This window comes from Metarhizium robertsii (assembly GCF_000187425.2).
Source record: "Metarhizium robertsii ARSEF 23 chromosome Unknown MAA_Scf_43, whole genome shotgun sequence".
Taxonomy (NCBI): Eukaryota; Fungi; Ascomycota; class Sordariomycetes; order Hypocreales; family Clavicipitaceae; genus Metarhizium; species Metarhizium robertsii.
The window spans coordinates 1-24,477 of NW_011942186.1; the positions used below are offsets into that span (position 1 = coordinate 1).

Below are 24,477 nucleotides of genomic sequence, written 5' to 3' on the forward strand. Positions count from 1 at the left end.
TTTTTTTATTATAATTTAATAATTTATAAGTTATTGTTATTAATATTAAGAAGAACCCTTTATATTTCAACTTTTTAACCCTTAACTAGTACTTTATAAATAAAAATATAATTAAAGCTAAGATTATATATTAGCTTTAACTAAAAGCAATAACCCGAGTTATCGACCTCGGAAAGTTCCAGTATACACCCTCTTCGGCAAAACTCTTCCGGCGACACCTATTATCCTCAGCCTGGAGCCTGCTCTTGCACGCTCACGGAACAAGCCAGAAAGTGGCGGGGGGGGGGGGGGGGGGGGGGGGGGGTGGTCAAGCCGGTGGCTGCAGCCCAGAGTCTTGTATGGTCCCGTTGACATGATGTATCCAGAAATAGAACCGGGGGATGAGAAGAGTAAAAGGTAATATGGGCGATCGGGGCCTCAAATATCCACGCTTCACAATCCAAGATAACATTGACTTGCGTCGAACCGAAGCAATAGCATCTTGTTGGCTTATTTGATGCAGCCAGTTCCTAAATTGAGTGTTGCCTATTTTCTTGCAGTTGGCGCCACCAACTAGTTTCGTTCGTGGCACGAAAGGCGTATATAATTTACACAATCGTTAAACGCCCTCTTCGCCAAGGCAGAATCAGGTAATGGAAGGGTAGTTTTGCCCATCTCTTGGCCAAATTTCCAAAGTAAATAAATGGAGCTTTCACACACCCAAAACATGAGAGCACTCGGGTTTGATTTCTTTCACATATTTGGCACTTGTATCCCCTTTCGCCATGTCTTTCACCAGCCATCAAGATATTCACCTCCGTGTTAGCAGCATCGAGGACGCCCAACTATTCTGCAAGCCAGCGAAGATCAAGCGCAAACCGCTGGCTTCTCAACTTGCTCTACCCGTCGTCATACCGCGCGTGTGCGGAGACCCGTCGCAGTACAAATGCGTCGGCAAGCCCTTCACACGATGCTATGCGCCGGCCCTGGGAGCGTTTGGCATCCCCCAAGCCCAATTCATCGCCTTCATCGACGCGCTCAACGTCCACAAGCGAGGCAGCAAGGCCTTCACGTACATTGCCCAGGCCGGGAGCGCCATCAAGCTCGTTGGGCACTTGGATCCCTCGGGCTTCACCAGACTTGCCGGCGCACTGGTCCAACTAGCTGGCACGGCGGCCTTCTGGGGTTCCGTCTCTGGCCCAACCTCGCGCAAGGTCGGCTACCTCAAGGAGATGAACGAAACGCTCTTCAACCCCGTGGGCTTGACCGCCAGAATCGTCAACTCGAAAGAGCTGCGGCATCTGCTGAGCCTCGCCCCCGATGCGGATCTGCTGGCTCCGCTGCACCCGATGTTTGCCGTCCCGAACAGGGATGACTTGAGGGGAGGCAAGCGTTCCGCCTACACGGTTCCCGAGCGTCAGCTTCTGGCTCTATCCGGCAGGGTGAGCCCCGTCGAGCAGTGCGGTGTTCGGCACAAGCATGCCAAGGATATCAAAGACTGCAGGGAGCGCGCCATCTGGAAGTGGCACGTTGGATCGGAAGTCTTTATGGAGGAAGCTCGTGGCAAGGCACTGCACAAACTCCACCAGGTGCCTGGTGCGACGACGCAGAAGAAGAGAGAATCTCTCATGAGATCTGTGCACAAGACTGATAAGGAGGTCGCTGCTACTGAGAAACTCGTGTGGTTGGTGGTGCAGAACACGCGTGAAGTGCAAAAAGTATCCAGGCCTTCCGACTAGTTCTGACCACTTGGATGCCAAGTTCTGGGCAATGGATATGAACTGTGGTTATGGTTCATCTTGGTTGACCACGCCAAGGTTTCAGGTAGCATCGTCAATTGTGAAAGTTCAATGTTGCATGTTCAAATACCATCACTTTATTCGTCATCTCGCCAACTATCGCGAGAAGTATACCAAATTCGTGTCAACTGCGAAATATAAAAGTCTCAACTTGTCGCGTATGAGATGTGCTAAGACGCCATCCAAGAAAGCCGGGCATTTCGACACCTAGATTTAGTAAAACCTCGCAAGTTTTGCTCAAGCTTTTCACAAACTTTGTGGTATTTATAACACATTCGGCATGAACCCTTCCGTCATCATTCAAGTTTAAACTGGGTGTGAAATGAATCCAAGTGTCGACGGTATTTAGCTCTGTCTTGGGGGTATTTTCCTCGCAACCCCTGCATATCTGCAAACAGACGTATCTAATAAGCAAGTCAACACCAAGGCAACATTCTCCTACACGCTATTTAAGGGTTGAATAGTGGACAGCTGACGGTGTAACCGCCCAGCACAAGCAAGTCTGCAAGCAAAGCGGAAATTAAATGATTCCCTACATATGTAGGCATTCATAACGCATCATAGTTCGTAATCGCTGGGTCATATTTCCTAAGCAGTTTCTTTTCTTCAACACCATCGGCTGTTTCATTTAATCGTTTCCCTTGTTGTATCTGCCAAGGATTACAAGTGCTCACGTAGTAATAAAGCAGCGCTCGTAAATGAAACGCAAGTGCTCGAGTGCGGCGTTTCTCACTTGCCATGCCCCGATAGTACAGTCCTTTCTTTGACCCCAAGTCGCTGCTTAGCGTTCGTTACCCAAGGCTTTCCTGCTAGCAGACATATTCACCAACTTCCATGACTAGGGCCTTGTCCCTGTCAGCCTACTGTATGACTCCCTGCTTGTCCGTCGTGTACATATTTGGCGACTCTGTCCAAGATGTGCAAATGTCCAAGTGGTCAAACTCAAAGGTAAAACGACTTTACATTTGGTCAACATCTACGGGATAACCACCAAGTCGAGCTACCAGGTGACCTATTTCGCTTTTGAACAATTCTTCGTCAGGGGCTTCACGCGCTCCCTTATGCTCTGCGTGTACTCGGTCGCAGGCGCATCATAATCAGTAATGTACACCGACACAGAAACCCTCCCACTCTCCAAAACATACGTCTCGCCGGGAAGCCGACAGTCACCATTCACACACGCATTCAGACCCGCCGAGTACGGCTTGATATTGGCCCAATGAAAGACGCCCGTGGCTGGATCCCAAACGGCCTCATTGATGTGCGCGTTTCCAGTCATGCGTGTCTGGACAATCTCGGGATCCGTATTATTCGCCGTGAGAAGGGGAATGTTGACGGTCAAGCCGTAGCCCAGAGGAAGCAGGGGGCTGCCGTCGGGAGCGCTACTGATGATTTGCTCAATGACCTTTACCGAGACCTTGGCCGTCCATGTGGCCTCGTTGGTTTCGTTTTTGATGTCGAAATAGGCAATCTTTTTATTACTCCCCGCAATGGCGATGCTTGGCACGGATCGCTCCGTTGCGGCGTAGCTGAAGTGGAGGTGAGCAATGTGACACAGTGCCGTTGAAGAAACGACTTACGATGCGCCGGCGGTTCCTGACAGGGTCCAAACAAATGGACCGAGATTGGCTCCGAAATTCGGTCCCGTCACGATGAGGTCGGGGACGTTGAAGGGCGCGTATCGGGGAAGAACGTAGTCTAGCGCAACAAACGTACACGCGGCGGGTGTTCCGTTGTAGTACCAGATTTGGGAATCGTGAGGGTCGGTGCCGACCTGAGACGTCAGTGATGGGAAAAGGTGACTCCCAAGGGCTCACATGACGTACTGAAGGGGCGCCCGCGGGAATAATGTCGTATTGTGACGGCCCAGTCAGGTTGCCGTGTTCTGTGAAGGATGAACGGCCGCCTTGGCTGCTCTGTTCGGTGGCCGGCGCAACAATCCAGACTGGCTTTTGTGAGCTACACATGATAGTTGCCGGTGGCTTTGCCATACTGACCGTCGTGACCGGCCGTTTTCAACAAGCGGTACACCTCGCGCAGATTCCCTGATGCAAACCCGTCGTCATTGTTGAGGAGAATGTTGATTGCCTGCGACGAAGATGCAAAGCCCAGCGTCAAGCCCGCCAGCAAAGTTGAGAAGCGCATGACGAGGCCTGGCAGCGGATAGGAAGCTGCTGGAGTAAAGGGCAAGCCGTTCTGCTGGTTGAAGTCGTCTAGCAAGTCGAATGGTGCACGACAGCCATGGGACAGCAACTGGCGGGCGTATTATTGACAAATAGTCGGGAGCCTCGGCCACAAGCAAAGAGTTGGACTGCTAAGCCGGGAATGCACGAAGCTCTTTCTGGTCAACTGGCAAGCCATCTCTTCCAACAAGACTTTGCTTTGGAGCCCGAACCATGGAGCATCAGCCCGTCCCTGGCGCTGCGCATGGTCTGCCTTGCAGACACGGCATGGATATGAAGCTCCCATTGGATCAAGCACAATCTACAGATGACCAGCCACATGCGAGATGGATCGGCGCCGGAGCTCACCGCGGGGTGGCGGATATTGGACCAAAAACGACAAGGAGTCGCGTGCCCGTGGAGTCGTGGACATTTCGGGAGGAAGAGCGATGATTGATGCGTGAAGCGATTGAGCAAGCTGTCGAATTTCGTTGGCTGCGGAATGGCTTGTGGAGGTTCCTCTGCCTCATAATTCTCTTACATAAGCCAGTCTCCGCAAGCCGGTCCACAGCCAAAGAGATGGGGATACTTGTGCCGTCACGAGAAAAAATGTAGGCCAACAGCGTCACCAACAAAACGTCACAATTTGCAGATCAGTGGGCGATGTCGGCCATCAATCTTTTCCACAGCCCCACACGCTGCCCGTCATCGCCATGGATCGATCAAGAGTTGTTTAAATAGTTTGCGTCGACTTCTGTTCCGCTCCCAGAGCGCATGCCCACCAACCACACAACCCTCGCCATGAGTGAACGCGAGCCCGAATCAAGAGAGCTCAGCTTCGTCAGCCGCGAGCGCGGCCCGGCCCACGACGACGACGACGACGACATGCTACAAAACGGCCGCTCGTTGCCGCCCACCGACCGCGGGCGAGGCGCCTACGTGAGCCTCGCGTGCTGCACCGTGGCCCAGGTTCCGATATGGGGTCAGCTTCGACCAAGCTTCCGTCGCGGGAATGGCGATTAACACTCGGCAGGGTATTCCGTGTCGTACGGTATTTTCCAGGAGTACTACAGCAGCTCCAAGAGCGGCATTGCCGGCTCGCCCGGGTCGTTTGCCACGATTGGCACGTCGCAAATGGGCATCATGTACCTGATGATGCCGGTGGCCTTCCTCCTCCTTCACCGGCACCCCCGTCTGCGCCGGTGGTGCGGCCCGCTGGGCCTGCTCGTCACCGTCGTGTCGCTGGTGTCGTCGGCGTTTGTCGACTCGGTGGGCGGGCTCATTGCCACGCAGGGCGTGCTCTACGCCGTTGGGTGCGGGCTGCTCTTCAGCCCCATCTCCATGTACATGGACGAGTGGTTTGTGCAGCGCAAGGGCATGGCCTACGGCGTCATGTGGAGCGGCAAGGCGGCCGTTGGTGTCGCCATGCCCTTTGTCTTCAGCGCGCTGCTGGACCGGTTCGGCCTGAGGGCGACGCTGCTCTCGTGGACGGTGGCATCGGTGGTCTTGACGTGCCCGCTGCTGTTCTTCCTGAAGCCGCGTGTGCCGCTGCCGCCTTCGACCCAGGCCCGCCCTCTGTCCTTTGAGTTCCTGCGCCGTGCGCCCTTCTGGATGATGCAGCTCGGCATCGCTATCCAGGCTCTTGGCTACATCATGCCGAGCACCTACATGGCCACCTACGCGTCTAATATTGGACTGTCGTCGGTCAGCGGGCCGATTCTCGTCGCCTTGTTCTCGTTTGCGTCCATCCCCGGCGCCGTGGTCCACGGCGTTCTCGGCGACAGAATATCGGCCACGGCGGTCATTCTCATCTCGTCGTTTGGGAGTGCCGTACCCGTCTTTCTGCTCTGGGGACTCAGTCGTCACTTCGCCAACATGATTGTGTTTGTTTTAGTCTATGGCTTCTTTGCGGGGGGCTTCAGCAGTACGTGGTCTTCCATGATGAGGGAGATCAAGCGAGACGACTCGTCTTCGGATACGGCCGTCATTTTCGGCATGCTTCTTGGCGGAAGAGGTGTCGGTTTCGTGCTCGGGGGGCCTGTCAGTGGTGCCTTGACGACAGCACGAGGTGCCTTGTCCGAGGAATCCTTGGGCTATGCCACCATATACGGGCCTATGATCTTGTGCACGGGAATCACGGCGATTCTGGGTGCTTGGGGCTCGTACTGGAAATTGCTTAACAAGGCCGCCTCCCAGGGCTTCTCAGAATGTCTGCCTATTCGACATCCCTGAGACTGAACTTGAGGCAATGCAAGAAGCAAAGGGTTTTAGTTATGTTGGCGTATATACATAGAAGAAGACACTGGCTAGAGTTGTAGTGTTCTTGTGACTATACTAGCCTGGCAAGAACGGCTGTGTGTCGGCCATTGCTTCACCTGATTGGGAAAAATACACGATGGATAGAGCATTACTTGGGGTCGAGTTGGCGGATGAAGTCCTGTAGAACAGGTAAAAGCGATTTGCAAGGTTTTCTCGGCAACACGGAAAGACAGCAGAAAGTGGACATGGTTGCCGAGGCTGGTTGATAGCTCATCCGGCGATAATGAACCCGAATGCCCGTACGCCGCCCTCACTTATACCGAAAACTGAAACGCCTACAAATCGGGCATGCAGTGCGCACCATCCTTGTCGTCCCTCGCCATGAAGCTTCCAGAACGGCGCAGTAATGCTCATCTACAAGATTGTAGGAACCCTCACATGCACTACGAGCAGGGGGTTGAACTTCTTTTCCCTCATGCCCGACCTGGCACGGTCCTCGTTTATGACGCTCGCGATCGGCGCCGGACACAACCGGCAATACCTTCACTGCGATGCCATGTGTCTGACCGACTGTAGATTTCGCCAGATGACAAACAATTACCTACTGGGCAACCGCCAAGGAGTAAATCCAGTCAGGGTTCAACTCATACCTAGACAAGAAATGCTGTGGATTGACCGCATCTTGGGACGATTCGGATCCGAAACGTCTTGATGGCAGGCGGCTTGTTCTCCCGCAACGCCGTGGCTTGCCTCAGCGCCAACATCTGGTGCCGTGTAGGACGGCCACGGGCTGCTTCTCCACCGGATAATTGTGGCGTTGACAAGAATGAAACCTCGAATGTTCAGCTGCCTTGGACACGGCGCCATCTAGTTACCTCCCGCAAGCTGCCTAGTCTTGCCTATCCACCATTGCTCACGTTTGGCGGAACTGGCCGAGAAAGGGTCCCCCGGCTAAAAGATACCAAAAGCAAGCAGGCTTGCTATTCTGGACACCGAGTTAAAGCCCGATGTTGTTGTACACCGCTACGCCCATCGACCGGGGCGGCATCTTGGCACGGAAACTGCGGCAAAAGCCATGGATTTGTCTTGTCTCTATTTAATTCGTTTTTATTGGAAGTCCCTAGCGCTCTGTTGCGGACTTTGCAGACGAATTGCCACATCTCATCGCCCCTAATCTATGTTGTGAACATAGCATTCGCCGAGCTTGGAGGATGCTTCGATCGAACGCAGATGTAACCCCCCGCCCCGCTCTGAACTTCAACTCGAAAACCACAAAAAGTTACGCCAGTCGGTAAGATGGAGAGACAATCATCCGTCTGGTGTCCTCTTTGACTGAGGGGGGCTTGGGCGACAATAACCTGCCGATGGTTGGCGATACAAGTATTTACCAGCGCCATACCTAACCCAATTGGACCCATCTCGACGTTGATGTAAATCTACAGATGGCATGAGATGACAGTGGTTTTGATATCTTGTCGTTCTGAAGAATCCAAAGTGAATTCTTCTTGCTTTCATACATCGGCCATCATGGTTGCTCAGGGTCCACGGAGCACCAGCGTTGCCACAACGGATCGCGGATCGCAGATCCCTTCCATTATGACGAAAAGGCTAAACAAAAATGGCGCCCTCCATGTTAGATTGTTTCTACTATTTTCGCAGGGGATGTGCCTGCCGGCGATGTTGCCATCAGGCCAATCGAGCATCCCGGCAGCTGAGGCAGAAGCACACGGGGGTAAATCAAGCCGTCTCAGGCGTCAAAGACACTTTCGACGCAGGTCATTCCCATTCTGTATCGCGCGGCATGTCAACTCTAATCCACCGCCAAACTTCCCCTTGAAGGACCGCACAATTAGGCGGTAGAAACAGCTTGTCTGACGCCACAGCAAGCAAGTGGTTGGATTCACGAGTTCCAAGCGTTCAAAGTATATAAGTTGCGAATGCTCTCCTTTCAATGGCTTCAGATTGGCAAGCAGGTCAGATCCAAAGCCCTCCACCATCATGAAGTCAGTTGCTTTCTTCGCGGTCCTCGCCTCCATGGCCAACCTTGCCACGGCCACGGTTGCCGGCTTCGACATTTCCCACTACCAGCCCAACGTGGACTTTAAGAAGGCGTACGCCGACGGCGCCCGGTTCGTCATTATCAAGGTACGACGCTCACAGCCTCACGGCCCAACTATACCAGACCACGCAAAACCCGTCTAACACGACCAAATGGCAGGCCACCGAGGGCACAACGTACATCGACCCGTCCTTCAGCTCGCACTACACGGGCGCAACGCAGGCTGGCCTCATCCGCGGCGGCTACCACTTCGCGCATCCGGGATCGGGGTCGGGCGCCGCGCAGGCAACCTACTTCCTCGCCCACGGCGGCGGTTGGTCCCGGGACGGCATCACGCTGCCCGGCATGGTCGACCTCGAGTATAACCCAAGCGGGAGCACCTGCTATGGGCTCTCGGCCAGCGCCATGGTCAGCTGGATCTCCGACTTTGTCGAGACGTACCGCTCCAAGACGGGCGTCTACCCGCTCATCTACACGTCGACGAGCTGGTGGAACCAGTGCACCGGCAGCAGCACCGCCTTTGGCAGCAAGTGCCCTCTTGTTGTGGCTCGCTATGCTACCTCTGTCGGCACCTTGCCTGCCGGCTGGAGCTATCAGACCATTTGGCAGAATAGCGACAAGGCGCCTTGGGGCGGCGACAATGACATCTTCAACGGCAACCTCGACCAGCTGAAGCGCATTGCGAATGCTTCCTAAGTTTCGGGGGTGAGTTACCTTGTGTCACTGAGAATATGTTGCGGTAGCGAAAAGTCTTGCGAAATGATGTAAATTGTCTCTTGAGTTTGTGCAATGATTCAGCAAGGGGGGTTGCGTGTCAAGATGCCAATACTTCTGTTACACTCTGAATGTACTCGACGGTGTGATGGCTGGTGCGATTTGCAAGATGGTACATATACTGTGAATACATGTATTTTTCTCATTCCGGTTCTATGGTGACTGGAACGATGCAAACGTGTTGAACCCCCAACCGCTTACACCTCTGCCGAGTTGCCCATCGGCAACTCGCTCCATAACGCCAAGTATTTTCTACCCAACACCAAACTACAATTATATTTGAACCAAAATAAGTCTCATTCCTATTCTGAACCCATTCTTCAAGTCATCGTAACATATTGAACCTGCCGCACCACCTGCACCAACTCGGCAACTCGCTCCACCTCACCCGGAATCTTATAACCGGCGGCGCCAACCATCAGCCATCGTCACAACTTCTCAACAGCACAACTCATCAGCTCAATTCAGAACCAAATACACCCCAAACCAACTCCACAGACATATAACCCCCCCGAAAAACACGCCAAAATGCGCCCTTCCGCGCTCCGGCGCATCACGCCCCCCAAACGAGCATACACAACACCATCACCATCACCATCACCAACATCAGCATCCGCCGCCGCAGCCCGCCTCCTGGAAACCTTCCACGGCAAAACCCTCATCCAGCACCAGGTCCTCGACGCAAACCAGCTCCAAAAGCTCTCCCTAACACTCAACCGCCCGACAATCCACGCCCAAAACATCCTCACCTCCCCGCCGGCCCCGGGCACGCCCATCCCCCCCGGCCACCACCTCGTCTACTTCACACCAGGCGGCCTCGAAAGCGCCCTCGGCCCCGACGGCACGGACCGGACCTTCAACGCCCCCGCCCCCTTCACGCGGCGCATGTGGGCAGGCGGGCACATGTCCTGGACCGCCTCGCCCCTACGCGTAGGCGACCCCGTCTCCGAGCACACGCGGCTCCTCAGCGCCGCCGCCAAGACGAGCAAGTCCAGCGGCGACGAAATGGTCCTCGTCGAAGTGGAAAAGGAGCTCCGGGGCCCGCGCGGCGCCGGCCTCGTCGACACGCGCTCGTGGATCTTCAGAACCGACATCCGCGTCGGCTCGCCGCCGGAACCGCTCCCTCCCGCGCAGGCATCCCTGCCTACCGCGATAACCGACATCCCCGGCCAGAGAGGTGAGTACCCCCCCCCCTAAAAAACGACGAGGTGTCGTTGCTAATGGACAGGCTTCCCCGCGCGGCAGCTCACCTGGTCGGCCGTTGGGCTGTTTCGCTTCTCGGCACTCACTTTCAACGGGCACAAGATCCACTACGACGCAGGATGGAGCCGCGGCGTCGAGGGCCACGCCGGCGTCGTGGTCCACGGGCCGCTGAACCTGATCAACATGCTCGACTACTGGGGCGACGTCCACGGCGCCGGCACGGCGCCGGCGAGCGTTGCGTACCGTGCCGTGGCTCCCCTCTACGCGGGGGACACGTATACCATCCAGACGGGGGACGTGAGAGACGGCGTGTACGACGTCGTGGCCGACAAGGACGGGACGGTGTGTATGAAGGCGCAGATTGTGGCTACATCACATGGTCCATAGATAGCATGTTTGAGCTCTCGAGTCATAATATTAAGCTTCGTGTGCAAACTTGTGGTGCCTCTATCAAACCAAAGGAAAGAAGAAAAAAAAATAGAAAAAACACATGCTGATCCATCCAGTTCCGAACCATTGCTTCCATCTTTTATACAAGTAATATTATCAATCCAAACGCGGCTCCTCACTCCGTCTTGGGCACGGCAGACGTGCTGGTGACCACGGAGAACTGGCCGCCCGCAGCAGCACCCACGAGCTTTCTGCCCTTAATGTCCTTGCCCCGAATGCGCTGGGCGGTATTTGAGTCATCCTCGTTGCCTAGGCCGAGCTGGCCGACGGATCCAAACCCGGTGGCATAGCCTACGCCCTCGTTGTTGATGAAAATGGTGTGGTCGGTCCCGCAGGCAACGTCGACGACATTGCCCATCTCGGGGACAACAGTAGGCCGCAGGCAAATGCGGGGTTTGTTGTACTCGTCGCGGCGGACGAGGTGCTCGTCGTCGAGCTGGCTTTGTGAGAAGTCAATGCCCAGCTGGCCGCCATCAAGACGCCCCCACATGTAGACCTTGCCGTCCTCGGTGACAGCTCCAGAGTGGTGGGTGCCGCCGGCCATGGATACAACGCCCTTGCCGCAGAGGTCGCGAATCTTCATGGGGTACGGCAGGATGGCTTCGTCGCCGCCAGCTTCCTTGGCGTATCCGGCCTCGCCGAAACTGTTCAGACCCCATGCCCAAACGTTGTCCTTGCGATCGACAGCAAAGGAGTGGTACTCGCCAGAGGCAATGTACTTGATGGGGCGGGTGCACACTCGAACCTGGCGAGGCAGCAGAGTCTCCTGCTGGTATCGACCAAACGGCTGTCGGCCAAGCTGGTTCTGCTCGTATGATCCCCATCCCCAAACCTGGCCCGACTTGTCGAGGGCCAGCGCATGATTGGCACCGCAAGCAATCTGTATGACATTTTCAAGCTCTGGAATCAGAATGGGGTCATTCTGAATCTCGACAACCTTGTCGTTCTGGGTCTTTGTGAATCGTCTGTCTCCTTTGTTATCCTAATGAGGGGTGTCAATAAACTATGCCATTAGATGCGGTTCAGAGGATGTCGGTGTCACCTACTCGGAATGATCCCCATCCGTAGACGCTTCCAGTCTGGGTAAGCACGAAGCTGCAGCTATCACCGGCGGCAACCTGGGTGAAGACGGTGCCCTTGGGGAAATTCTTGGAAGGAACCTCGGTTGGGGTACACTCGTGTGGATTCAACTCGCCGTCTTCGTCGCCGCTGTCGGATTCGGCGTCCATGTCCTTGAGGCCACCCTCCCAAGTAGTGTCTCTTCCCAGAGCTCCCTCATCGTTGACGCCCCAAGTCAGGATCTTGTTATCAGCGGTGAGAGCAATGGTGTGCATGCCGCCGCATGCAAGCTGAACGATGTGATATTTGGAAGCCTCATTGGGGTCCAGAGCCGGGTTGAACTTGGGAACGAGTGCAGCTGTGCGCTTTGGGCCGAGACCAAGCTCGCCACACTCGCCGCTGCCGAACGAAAAGACAGCAATAAGCTCAGTAGGTGCTTTATTGAGAGCGGCCGGCTCTTCAATGACGGGCTTCTCCTTCTTGACGGGCTTCTTGGCCACAGGCTTGACATGTTTTCGTTCTGTGGGAGCTTCGTTCTTTGTAGTTTTTCTACGGCGCGCAGCATCGTCTTCATCTTCCTCTGCGACGCGCTTTCGCTTAGTCGGCTTGGGATCTGGTTCATTGTGTGTCTTTCCATTAACCACTTTTTATTAAAATGTTAGAATTCAAGTCGTGGAATGGTTGTCTGATATGCCGGCTCGCGTCGAGATGGGCTCGAGGACTGACCTGGTTCGCTAGTGTTTTTCTTTGCGACAGTCGCCCGTTTGGCGGGCTTAGCTGGTTCTTTTTTTGTGACGGTAGCCTTAGTAGGATTTTCCTTTCGAGAAGTGCTGGTAAGCTTTTTTGACGCCATGATGACGGCTTTTGCGGATTGTTTTGAGAAAACGTATGGTGTTTCGGGACTGGTCGCGTAGCAAGTAAATCAACCTTATGAGCTCGAAGCTGGAAAAAATTCGGCTTAGTCAGCAGGCATTCAATCTGCAAGGCTCAGGCACAAACGGCATAAACACGGACGAGCCGATTGAGTTGGATTGGCCCACAATGATTGGTGGACTGCGGATCAGGTTCGGTGTTGCCTGATCCTGGGCATGGCTGACCCACAACTGAAGATCTTCTGACGATTCAACATCGACCGCGCAATTTTGTTTGTTGTTGATCAGGAGCTGCGGGTAGGACAGGCCATCATGGCGCCATATTGTCTCACAGGGGGCAATTTACATGATTACTTAGAATAGAGGGTCCATTGAAAGAAAATGATAGAAGAAGAAAGGGGAAGGGTCAGAAGCTCTCTAAACGCCGGATTTCCGGTCCAGATACGTCACGTGATGCATCTCAATATGCTTCATCACCACAGACAGCATCCTAAAGTCCCAGCTGGGGGCCTTTACACTACACAGACGGCCATACAGTATCGAGGTATATCTGTTTTAATCATTTCAACGTCAACGTCCTTCTGTGGCCGCTTCAACCCATCCTCCCCACATATCCATCACATCAAACTCATGAAAGGGGGACGTATAAGGAGTTCCCGTCATATTTTACAGTGGGCCAAAAATCCCTGCGCAAATTAAACATACAAATGTGCCTATTCCTCAATTGCATTCAAAGTAGCCGCAGTTCAGCACCGCCAGCAATACAATACGATTTACAAAAGCCTCGGCACCCGGTTATAAGCATCGCCAACTCCAGCTACCCCAGACCAAAATGGGTCATGATGCTCCACCCAAGTAGCCGATCTCCACAAAGCTGTGTCGAATGCCACTCTGAGTGCCTCAAGATCCGATGGTGCATCTCGGCCGACTAGAAATGGAGTGCATACTAGCGAAGCTATAACTTATGATTGAATAGTATTCTCAAATCGATCATTTCCTCCCCGCGTCCACTCTGGAAGGCTTCCGTCTCAAGGCCCGGTCGGTCAGGAACGACGAAGCATGTCTAGCTTGAGATTCTCGCAGATCCTCTGGAAGGCCGCTCCAAGAGCAAGTCGTGTCACTCGTTTGGTGTTTGTACTCGTACTGACTCTGCGTAGCTCACTTGCAAGGAGCAGGTTCGGCAGATAAGCTTGCACGAGTATCAGTCGCAAAACATTCTGAGACAGGTGGGAACTTCCATCTCGTAACTTCTCGTGAGTCTGAACTGACGGGAGCAGTATGGCGTCCCTGTTCCTCGCGGCCGAACCGTGAAAACGGCCAGTGAGGCCCGCATTGCAGCACAAGAGCTGGGTAACTGCACTTCCAGACTACGGATGCTCACTTCAAAGTGCTGACATCGCAGGCCCGGCATGCATCATCAAAGCCCAGGTCTTGGGTCGTGGACGAGCCGCCGGCAAGTTCGACAATGGCCTCAAAAGCGGCATCCAAGCCGTTTCCACCCCGGACCAAGCCGAGCACGTGGCATCCAAAATGCTCAACCAGAGACTTCTCACAAAGGACAATGGCACCGACGGCCATGTCGTGGAGAAGCTCTTCGTCGCCGAGGCAGCAACTTACGATTCTCAATGGTACCTCGCCATGACGATTGATCGGGAAAACTACCAGCCCGCCATCATTGTCTCCAAAGAGGGTGGGGTTGAACTCGATGTTCTCATTAGCGAACGGCCTGACAGCCTGTTTACCTTTGGCTTTGGCATATCGGAGGGCATCACCAATGCCTTGGTGCAAGACATCCAGCAGCGTCTGGGCACGACAGACCAAGAAACGGCAAACTTGACTCATATCCTAACCCAACTGTACAGCATCTTCCGAGACCGAGAAGCCACTCATCTTGAAATCAACCCTTTGGGACGATCACTCGACGGTTCCTTCACCAGCTTAAACGCCAATTTCAAATTTGACAAGGCCGCCGAACAAAGGCAGGAAGAAGTCTCTGCGCTGCGCGACAAGGCGCAAGAAGTCCCCGACGAAGTGGAAGCCGAAAAACACGGCCTAGTGTACGTCAGAATGGACGGAAACATTGGCAACGTCGTCAACGGCGCGGGTTTAGCCATGGCCACCAACGACGCCATTGGGTTCCACGGCGGAGCGAGCGCCAACTTTCTAGACGCAGGTGGAAAGGCGACCAAAGATACCATGATCCAGGCGTTCCGGATCATTACGCGCGATGAGAGAGTCAAGGCCATTCTGGTCAACATTTACGGCGGTACGTACGTGATCGGACGATGGTCAATGGGTAAACTGACAGGTGGGCGGGTAGGCATCACGCAATGTGACATGATTGCCGAGTCAATTATCGGCGCAACGAGCGAGTTGGACATCCAAGTACCCATGGTTGTGCGGCTGCAGGGCACAAATTCCGAAAAGGGATTGAAGATGGTGAGTGTCTATGATGAAGTCAAGATTGAGGTTCGGACAAGCGCTGACAAGGCCGTTAGCTCGAGGATGCAAATCTGGGGCTGGTCGTGGAGTCGGACTTTGGGCAGGCGGCGAAGCGGGCGGTTGAACTTGCAGTGTCGAGATAGAGTCTGATCAATAGATTTAGATGGTGACTCGGTGTGTGTTGGGCTCTGGAGGACTGGGAAATCGTGCATGAGACGGTCAGGAACGGGCAGGTTCAATATGGGAAGTTGGAAAATTCTTGGCCAGCATCGCCAGCCAGGAGGATACGTATGGCGTCAATTGCACCAGACAGTCAAGTTGCTTCGTCAAAGCGCCTCCAGCCAACCAGAATCTTTGACAGCTTGTCGGTCCGGCGACCACGTCCACTAAGCGCTGCCACCCGTCGCCCCGCCTCGGCCATGCACCAGTTGACCCTTGCTGCAGGAGATGCGCCACGCTTAGCCCTGGAGCCCCGCTATTTCGGGGGAGCGCGGGCGGCGCACATTCAGCCAGTCGTTCAATGTTGACTTCATACTTATTGGGCATGGCTGTGCACGTTTGGAAGTTCCAGTGGCCATGTCGACTTGACTCAATATATTTATTTGACTGCTCATCCGCATCTTGCACTGTTCACTCTAGACTCCCACGTTCCATTTCCTATTTCTGGTTCCGTCTTCACTCACCCGGTCTCTGTTCTCTCGCATTCATCGTTTCCTTCATAAAATGGCCAGCACCGAAAAAGACGCCGAAACCATCGCCTTTGCGCGAACGCTCTCCAACACCCCCTGGTGCGAAGACTACGAAAAAATGATATCAGGAGTCCTGTATGGCCAACACCACTCTATCTGCAGCCCCCTACCATATAAACCACAGCCTCACTAATACCGCCCAGGTACGATGCCCAGGCAAAAGAACTTGTAGACGGCCGCTTCCGCGCAAGACGCCTCATGCACAAGTACAACAACCACTTCCCCGACGACGCCACCCCAGACTCCCTCCTTGCAGACCGCGAGGCCATGCTGCAGTCAACTTTTGGGAAAGTCGGCAAGGGGGCTTTTATCGAGCCACCCATCAACATCGACTACGGCTGCAACATTACCATTGGAGAGAACTTTTACTCCAACTTCAAGTACCTCGCCTCTCGCCGGCACCCTTGGCTTCATGGGCTAACTTTCTTGCAACAGTCTTGTCATTTTGGATTGTGGCATCGTCAAGATTGGCAACAGGGTGCAGTTTGGTCCCTTTGTATCTATTTTCGCCGCCACTCATGAGACGGGCGTGCAATCGCGCCGCGATGGCGTCGAGTATGCGAAGAGTGTCAGCATTGGCGATGACTGCTGGATCGGCGGGAACACAACCATCATGCCGGGCGTGACTATCGGCAAGGGCTGTACGATTGGCGCCGGGAGCGTCGTGACAAAGTCGATTCCAGATTTTTCGGTGGCAATCGGCACGCCGGCCCGGGTTGTGAAGACGGTTGACCCCGTGCCGGACTTGTGAGGTTGGCATCAAGCGTGGCATATAGACACCCTTCAAGGACTACCTACATAGGTAGGTATATATACACGACTCATATTAACGTGTTCTCAAGCTTCTCATGATTTTCTCCGTTTTATCAATTACCCAAGGACACTTTCCACTTGCACCAGCGCCATTGCAACCACAGCAACCCAACTATTTCCAAACTAAACATTTTACGCCTCGTATATGCAATATCCATAAAAGTTTTTCAAAATATAAAACGCTCAATTTTAATTTGTTTCATTCCCTTTTCGTCTCGACACGCGGAAAGCAGAGCCAGATCCCCAGCATGACGGCCAGCAATGCCAGCACAATCGGCTGCAGAACCATGGGACCCTTTGCCTGCGCAAGAATACCCGTCAGAAACGGCAACACGGCCGCACCGCACCCTCCAAACGCGGCGGCAAATCCGATGACCACGACATGATGCTGGCGTGGTAGCAGCTTTTGAGCCACGAGAACTGCGTTGGGGAACATTGGGCCCAAGAAGAAGCCTTGGAAAGCGACTGCCACTACAGATACGTAGAATTGCGGTACGAGCCAAAAGATGAGTTCGAGAGCGCCCGCGGCAACAATGTAGAGCTACCAATATGAGAGCATGTCCATGCAAAACAGGGGGGACGCAGAAACTCACAGCAGTAGATAGTTTGACGCCAACCCGGGGCGTGACGAAGCCAAGAACGGCGCGGCCAGCAGTGATTCCCAGCCAGAAACCAACAGCAGACATGCCGCTGGCAAAAGCCTCGCCGTGGCGAACGCGGATCATAAAGATGACGATCCATCCACCAAGAGCGACTTCAACACCCACATAGCACAATAGGAAAGCCGCAGTCACCCACGTCACACGCGCAGATGGCGTGCAAAAAAGCGCCTCACTGAGGCCCATCCTGTTCGACTCACTGCTATGAATGCGGCGGTACTCTGCTCCCGAAGACGACCAAAAAGCAGAGGCTAGAACAACCATCTCCACGCCAGCCATGCCAATCTACACAATGCATTAGCCCGCCCCTTTCTCTCCGACGCCACCATCTCCAGGAACATACCATGATGTAGTAGAATGAGTACCACCCCAGATTCGCCTTGGTAATGAGCGTCGTGGCGATTGTCGGGCTCACGGCGCCGCCGACGCCGTAGCAGGCGTGCAGCAGGCCCAGCACCTCGCTCGAGTTGGCGAGATTGCCAACCCACGCGTTCCACGCAGCGTCCGCCACGCCGTTGCCGAACCCGGCGAGGATGAAGGCGAACACGAGCACAATGTACGGCGGGTGCAGCGCGATGATGGTGTACGCGGCCGCGTGGCAGGCGCCGCAGATGACGGCGATGCCGCGCTGCCCGACCCTGTGGTGGAGGTAGTTGTTGAGGATGGCCGAGCAGACGTAGCCCACAAAGGGGGACAGGAAGACGAGCGACACCACAATATACGTGAGGCCGTAGTATTTCTCGAGCTGCAAGAGCGCGTCAGCTTGACCCCGGCGCGGGTGAACAAACCGCCCAGGACACATACATAGGGGAGGAGAGGCTACGCGCGGTCAGCAACAGAACGTCTTGCAGCAAGGATAGCAGACTTACGCCGTAGGCCGAGTCGTTGGCCCCCATGACCAGAAAGGAAAAGAAACACGCCGCCATGCGGTATACATGCGTCCGCGACTCGTTCCAGCGCTCCGCCGCAGGGACAGCCGGGTGCGGACACGGCTCGCTGCCCCCGTTGGCACCTACGAGACATGACGAGCCGGAGGCTGCGTCGGGACGGACATTGGGCTGCTTGATGTCTTGTTTTGCGGGAGCCGGCTCAATGGGCATGGGCATTTGTTCCAGCTCGATGGCTGAAATAGTCGTCGTTGCGGACATGGCTGCGTCTTTGTTCTCTTGCTTATCCTGCGTGATGTCGTGCCGGCGGCGAATGGAACCGATACAGATGGCCGTATTTAAAGAGATGAAATTGAACCCGTCGGCGCCTTACGTTGCCGCCATGTGGCAGGTTCACGATCGGCGAGCGTGGTTTGTAATGATGTGGATCGGCGGATGACTCAAGCACGACGTCGAAGGCGTGCCAAACTACTTTCTTGTTCCAGCTCCGTTTGGATATTGCATCACTTTTGAGCTCCGTAGAAGGAGATCTACAGGCGTTCCAAGGACCGGCATCTCGGACCGTCCACCCAGCCCTACAGTATGCTCGACCGCCTCGGCAGGCAAAGGAACGTCGAAACCCACTGAACAAGGTATCCGGACCCAAAATTTGAATACCGGACTAGAAGGAAAAGTTCCATGATCACCCGATACATATTCCCCGCAATAAGGTAAAGGGGTGCGGAGGTTCCGCATTTGGGGCACCGGGGAGCGTCGCAGATACCGTTCCTAGCTCGCCGAGCATAGCCACCATTGTTTTGCGGAGCGCACTGGGGTATTTATTAAAAATCAGGGCTGGTCGAGGCCGGGGCTAGTGTTGTCTTTTCTGGGGAGGCATTACGGGTGCTTGCTGCTCATAGGGCACGGAGAAAATATCAGGATAAATTGCCAGTCGTGTGATGTAATGCCGCTTGGCCACCGAGTTGTTTTGAGCTCGTATCCTTTCGCTTTGTGAGGCCGTTGGCTAGAGCGGACCCTTGGCGCTTCATGCGCATAAGACTCGAGCGGAAATTGCTGCTCTTGATGTCAAAATTTACGCGTAAAAGAGACTGGGTTGGAACGTGTCTTGACGCGCAGGTATGCTAAATGTAAAAGCAAACAGCAAACAGGGTGATGATAAATGAATCGTAGTAGAAGAATGATTTTTATACATTTGGGATATGATGTGTATATGCCCTCGTATATTTGGAAAATGCTTGTCCAAAGTTGAACTCCAAACACACGGTATTGTAGGTCAGCGGCTAAGTGGCATTGTCCGTGAACCCCATCTCTGAAATATTGACCCGACATAAACGCTCGGCCGTGACCGGGTCTAGAGCCTGATGCAGGTGGATTTCTTTTTGGGAACTTCAAGTAACATCTCCGAGTCTTCATGTGTAACGCTTGAATGGTAGCACTATAAGCCGGCAGTATCCTGGATGGAGCGAGGACAGCTATTTGGCCTTGCTGTCAGTTCAAGCCAAGACGTATCAGCTACGTGTCAACAACGCTTGGAAAGGCAAGCTCATGCTAGTTCATCTTGAGTTCAACTTACAATAGAAATCGTATAGAACTCTTCCTTGCTAAGCCATAAAAACGGGTGCCTGGAGGGCCTGCCAAAGTGCAATGCCGAGCATGTAATTCCGGCTGAATCATGTTCCAGAATCAAGCCAGGGATTGCCTACCAGTTCCGAGGCTGTTGCGCGTTCTTTCTTAAAAATACACGCTGGGATCTCGCTTGCTAAGCTTCGGACTTGGAATACCAAGTCATTACGTATAAATGTACTTGAAGAGAATAGTAGACACCACCCGAAGCCCATTCACCTAAACTCGCCTTCTCTAGTGAGGAACGGGTCACTAAAATAGTAAGCCGCACCGCTGCTGAATAGGCCATTTGGGTTTATCGTGGCAGGAGACCACCTCCAATGTCGCATGCGTCCTTCACGCCCGACTAGAAAAGGAGGGATATCGCCCAAAAGAGCTGTTATGTCTGCTATATGCTGAGCAGGAGACTACTATGGTGAAAGGCCAAAGTCAGTAATATGTGGTATCAAGTTCCGGGCAGCTTTTAGAGCCGGTCTAAAGCTATTATGGCAGTGGTAAATAGCAAATAATTAACATGATTACGTGCCACGGGGTGGTTGCCATGGCCCTGGATGAAATTGTCGATGGTTGACTAGTCTTCTAGTACAATCATGATGCTGTCGAGCTTCGCGTCTAGCAGATCAGCAGAATACATTTCTGCAGCAGCGGGCACAAACCAATGTGTATTGCATGGGCTTGAATTTGTATGTAGTCTAATCCTTGAAGCAGAATTCGAATATAGGTCTTAAAAGGGGCAGTGGCTTAAGGTAGTTTTGTCTTGCTAGGCAATTCGCTTTCTGAATAACCATAACGGCTGCCGCAAGGGTGTAACTGCAAGTGTAAGATGCCGGCACGTCTCCCCGTGGCGAGCTAATCTTGGCGCTTATAGCTGTATCGAGGACACGACGCTCTTGATGCTTACTATTTGTTACAACCAAATAAATGTTTATATTCTCGTTCGTGGCATCGTAATTACAAGTTTTTAAGGTAGCATATCGCTTCCGACTCAGACACCTATGTCGAAAACAATATTAGCGATAAAAAATGTAAGCAGTTAGATGAGATGACAAATCTTAATAGAAAATACCTGCTAGTATCCCGTGCCAACTACACTGTAAATGTTAATTCCCAGCCAATTTTTATATTTAGTTAATATTTTGAGGAGAATATCACTAGGGTTTACTGGATAATAATCGTAAAATTACAGCCAGGTATTTTCTCCTCGAGAATAGGAGTTTCAGGGTGGAACATATCGGGCGATAGAGTAGCTTGAGAGACGAAAGATCGACTCTAGCACATTCTAAAATCAGCCGACAAAAAGCATCCGGAATAAATGTTGTTACAGGTGCCGTGATAGTGAGATCGAGAAGGAATAGTATGCCCACTGCGCGAACGGCATGGATGCGTAAGCAGCCGAGGCTTCTTGGTAGCTTTTGGCGCAGCTTCTAACGGAAAACACGGAAGCAATAACGAGTAATGTCGTGATGTCGGTGCGGCGTTAACGTCAACGTGGCTGCCTTGGGCGCGGTTCGGAATTGCAACCAATAGAAATATGGTCCGAATCCCGAGGTGCACGGGGCCCCGGTGTGGCTGAACAGCGGCACTTGCCCGAATATCCCTAAATCCCGGCCTATGAGTGGTTCTTGACATGTTAATATTGACAGCTGACTCGTCAAATTTGTCTGGTCGCGAAAAGCGTGAAAAGCAAGAAATAAACACAGCAAATAGTATAAGTAAGTATATTATAATTAATTAATAATTTCCCTTTCTGCCTGTAAAATTACCTTCTTTATTTCTTGTTATGTGACTAGACCTGAAGAATATCGTCAATAGTATTACCCCTACTGGTAATACTAATTAGCCAGTGTAAAGACACTGGGATCATGTTTCTTTCGCAGCTAGTAGAAGAATTCTGTTACGCTAACATGCTTCCCAGGAAGGTTTTGCCTGTGTTTATGCTTGGGCAAACTTGTTTGTTCTAGAACACACCCTGGGCGCCACAGCTAAGCCGAATATGGCTCAAGTTAAAAGTAGACTTTTGAATTGAGATTCCCGTGCCACGGTCCCCCTTCTTTGGTTGCATGCGAGCATCTCCAATTTACAAGGTATATATTTGGAGTGGAGACTACTACTACACACGGAAATTGTAAAAATCTTCGTCCCCACCTGAATAACGCAATGCGGACATGGCGTCTTGTATAACACTAAATTTGTAATAAATTTAATGGCTGAATAATACGAGTGGCGTTATATTAACCTTTAACATATATGGAATCAATTAATACTCACATGAAGCAACGCGAGAGACACTGGATTATTTGTAGTTATTATATATATTACTCTCTTTATTGGACTTCTGTTTAATGCCTTGAACTTGAATAAAGTAAATTCTGCCCCAAATTAATTTATTTTATACCTACACAATTCACATTATGGTTCGAAGTCTCCTGTTGTTGACAGTTCTGAGCCTCACGGCAGGACTGTCGGTGGCGAGGAGGTGTCAGAACATCACGATACCCATTTCAATCTCATCTCGCAACGGTATCTTTAGTCTTGCCACTCCGGCCAATGACGTAGACGTCACCGACTTTGTGTTGAACAACTATCGAGCCGGTGTTAACTACACGGACGATGTGCTACAAGGCGTTAGTAAACTATACAGTTATTATCTATGTTATACATTTACTAATACTAAGCTACAACAGTACAAAACGATCGAAGCCAACTACAATCTTGCAGCAACATACTGTACTCCAGAATCTGGACACGGCAAATCGCTTCAAGTGCTGACGCATGGCGTTGGTATTAATCGCCATTACTGGGACTTCTCGTACAACAATTACAACTACAGCTATGTCGACCGTGCCCTTGCGCAGGGCTATTCGACTCTTATATATGACCGTCTTGGCATCGGCGAATCGTCCCGCGGTGACCCCATTCAGGAGCTTCAGGCCTCGCTCGAGGTCTCGGCTCTGCATCAGTTGACCAAACTGCTTCGCCAGTCCAAGGTGCCCGGGATAAAGACTAAATTCGACAAAATCTTTCATGTTGGCCATAGTTTCGGCTCCATATTAACGTATGGTCTCACAACAAAGTACCCCGAGGATTCGGATGGGATTGTCCTCACAGGGTTCAGCATCGATGAAACCTTCTTCGCGTGGTTCGGCTACGCTTCCAATTGGGTCGTGGCAAACACCAATCCGGCCTTTAAGCAGTTTCCTAATGGCTACGTTGCTCTGGGGACTGCTCAAGCCTTTCAGGCAGTGGCATTTGCCCCATCCAACTTCGACCTCGCCCTTCCGGCTGCAGCAAACTCGATCGCGCAGCCTATTCCTATTGGTGAAATTCTCACCATAGGTAGCCCACAAGAAGTCTCGAATCCTTTCAAGGGCCCGGTTCTTGTTGTAGATGGGGGTAAGATGACCTTGGCAATGCTATTAGGGTTATTACTAACGTTTTTGTTAGATCGAGACCTGATATTTTGTGGAGGGAATTGTTCGTCTTCTACGCCATCGGCCGCAGAGCTAGTCCGGCCAAAATTCACCAAAGTAACCGACTTTGAGGCTGTGATTGTTCCTCAGACAGGGCATCTGCTAAACTTTGTAAGTTTATACTAGGCTTTGTCGGGGGTAAAAGCTAACTCCGAACCAGGAATATAGCCATCCTACTGCATATAGTGCTATTATCGATTTTCTTAACAGACATGTCTAAGATAGCTCTATTCGTTGGAATCTAGTGGTGAAGCTACTGGGTTCTAACAGTTAGCGCAGCTTATTGCAACAGGCTGAGCCCAATGTTATGGGATAAGCCTGCCTGTGTTAGTTGAACAAGCAGGCTTGGCGTAGTTGCTGGATGTCATAAAATTGCTAATATTAATAGTTTGAGAGGCTGGCCAGGCTGGGGAGTTTCTCGAATTAAAGATAAATGACACCAACGCTGCTGTCAATATACTTAGCTTGGACTGTTACACTTGTAAATAAAACTGCCTCTGTTAGTGAATAGCTTTCTCTGGAGAACTCTTGTTGCATATTCTTCCCGAGCGCGCCCCTGTGGCGCCGTATCTTGTTGATGTTGATCCAGACATGGAGCGCTTATACTCGCCTCTCGCTGTCATGGGCTGCAAGTTTAGTGGGAGATTTCAGTCACTAACCTTATTGAAGGGGAAATTCGGACTGGCTTGATGTCTTGTCAAGTTGATCTAACCAGGGTTGGCCGAACACTCTCTGCTTGCGCATCCCGCGGAGCTAGACGGCAGGTTCCATTCCATCATTGCCACCTACAGCTATCCCTCTGATAACTTGCCATGGCCAATACTCGTGTAAACGAGCACCAAGCTCGAGAGCCCAGGTGCAAGCGCTTGGATAACCAAGGCGCTGAGAAACCTAGTAGCCCCGTCAATCCTAAGAGACAGCTCTTCAAGCCGTGCCTTCAATACCGCAGCCGACAAGAAGCATTCTAGAGATGTAGCAGCTCAACAATGGCTACTGAGTGTAGTTGTGTCTAGCAGTGGCGTCGCTCAGTCGGTGTCGTCTCGTCTGGTAGGCTCAGCCAGCACTCTAAATAGACAGGGACTAGAGAAATCTAAACTCCTTACGCTGGAGGTTTGGTAAATTTTTCAGCCCTCTTCTCTAGAGTTAGGAACTTAACATCCAATATATGTACACTTCAATTCCTCTATTCCTGCCAATGGATTGGGGAATCGCACCTAG

At 52.5% G+C, this 24,477-nt stretch overlaps 10 protein-coding genes across 10 annotated transcripts; 7 read left to right on the forward strand and 3 right to left on the reverse strand.

Moving 5' to 3' along the window:
• Positions 1 to 764: 764 nt before the first annotated feature.
• MAA_10459 (uncharacterized protein) lies at positions 765 to 1,718 on the forward strand (the record flags this gene model as incomplete). The annotated part of the gene is made up of 1 exon (XM_007828457.1): positions 765 to 1,718. The coding sequence occupies one exon, from the start codon at positions 765 to 767 to the stop codon at positions 1,716 to 1,718; it is 954 nt and encodes a 317-aa protein (XP_007826648.1).
• A 1,072-nt stretch (positions 1,719 to 2,790) lies between these two features.
• MAA_10460 (acid phosphatase precursor) lies at positions 2,791 to 3,923 on the reverse strand (the record flags this gene model as incomplete). Its single annotated transcript, XM_007828458.1, has 4 exons — positions 2,791 to 3,307; positions 3,359 to 3,552; positions 3,605 to 3,723; positions 3,776 to 3,923. The coding sequence occupies 4 exons, from the start codon at positions 3,921 to 3,923 to the stop codon at positions 2,791 to 2,793; spliced, it is 978 nt and encodes a 325-aa protein (XP_007826649.1).
• Positions 3,924 to 4,741: 818 nt separating this feature from the next.
• On the forward strand, positions 4,742 to 6,172 carry MAA_10461 (Major facilitator superfamily domain protein; the record flags this gene model as incomplete). The annotated part of the gene is made up of 2 exons (XM_007828459.1): positions 4,742 to 4,922; positions 4,974 to 6,172. 2 exons carry the CDS (start codon positions 4,742 to 4,744, stop codon positions 6,170 to 6,172), a joined length of 1,380 nt encoding a protein of 459 aa, XP_007826650.1.
• Positions 6,173 to 8,197: 2,025 nt separating this feature from the next.
• Positions 8,198 to 8,954, forward strand: MAA_10462 (Glycoside hydrolase, family 25, active site protein; the record flags this gene model as incomplete). The annotated part of the gene is made up of 2 exons (XM_007828460.1): positions 8,198 to 8,344; positions 8,418 to 8,954. 2 exons carry the CDS (start codon positions 8,198 to 8,200, stop codon positions 8,952 to 8,954), a joined length of 684 nt encoding a protein of 227 aa, XP_007826651.1.
• Positions 8,955 to 9,560: 606 nt separating this feature from the next.
• MAA_10463 (C6 transcription factor) lies at positions 9,561 to 10,622 on the forward strand (the record flags this gene model as incomplete). Its single annotated transcript, XM_007828461.1, has 2 exons — positions 9,561 to 10,209; positions 10,261 to 10,622. 2 exons carry the CDS (start codon positions 9,561 to 9,563, stop codon positions 10,620 to 10,622), a joined length of 1,011 nt encoding a protein of 336 aa, XP_007826652.1.
• Positions 10,623 to 10,800: 178 nt separating this feature from the next.
• MAA_10464 (Regulator of chromosome condensation, RCC1) lies at positions 10,801 to 12,597 on the reverse strand (the record flags this gene model as incomplete). Its single annotated transcript, XM_007828462.1, has 3 exons — positions 10,801 to 11,667; positions 11,732 to 12,357; positions 12,471 to 12,597. The coding sequence occupies 3 exons, from the start codon at positions 12,595 to 12,597 to the stop codon at positions 10,801 to 10,803; spliced, it is 1,620 nt and encodes a 539-aa protein (XP_007826653.1).
• Positions 12,598 to 13,675: 1,078 nt separating this feature from the next.
• MAA_10465 (Succinyl-CoA synthetase, beta subunit) lies at positions 13,676 to 15,208 on the forward strand (the record flags this gene model as incomplete). The annotated part of the gene is made up of 4 exons (XM_007828463.2): positions 13,676 to 13,750; positions 13,774 to 13,842; positions 13,894 to 13,966; positions 14,019 to 15,208. 4 exons carry the CDS (start codon positions 13,676 to 13,678, stop codon positions 15,206 to 15,208), a joined length of 1,407 nt encoding a protein of 468 aa, XP_007826654.2.
• A 573-nt stretch (positions 15,209 to 15,781) lies between these two features.
• MAA_10466 (Trimeric LpxA-like protein) lies at positions 15,782 to 16,558 on the forward strand (the record flags this gene model as incomplete). Its single annotated transcript, XM_007828464.1, has 3 exons — positions 15,782 to 15,882; positions 15,951 to 16,187; positions 16,243 to 16,558. 3 exons carry the CDS (start codon positions 15,782 to 15,784, stop codon positions 16,556 to 16,558), a joined length of 654 nt encoding a protein of 217 aa, XP_007826655.1.
• Positions 16,559 to 16,819: 261 nt separating this feature from the next.
• On the reverse strand, positions 16,820 to 18,427 carry MAA_10467 (Major facilitator superfamily domain, general substrate transporter; the record flags this gene model as incomplete). The annotated part of the gene is made up of 5 exons (XM_007828465.1): positions 16,820 to 17,161; positions 17,214 to 17,564; positions 17,623 to 18,024; positions 18,084 to 18,098; positions 18,149 to 18,427. The coding sequence occupies 5 exons, from the start codon at positions 18,425 to 18,427 to the stop codon at positions 16,820 to 16,822; spliced, it is 1,389 nt and encodes a 462-aa protein (XP_007826656.1).
• A 3,773-nt stretch (positions 18,428 to 22,200) lies between these two features.
• On the forward strand, positions 22,201 to 23,556 carry MAA_10468 (catalytic protein; the record flags this gene model as incomplete). Its single annotated transcript, XM_007828466.1, has 4 exons — positions 22,201 to 22,413; positions 22,474 to 23,182; positions 23,234 to 23,370; positions 23,530 to 23,556. 4 exons carry the CDS (start codon positions 22,201 to 22,203, stop codon positions 23,554 to 23,556), a joined length of 1,086 nt encoding a protein of 361 aa, XP_007826657.1.
• Between the last annotated feature and the right edge of the window lie 921 nt (positions 23,557 to 24,477).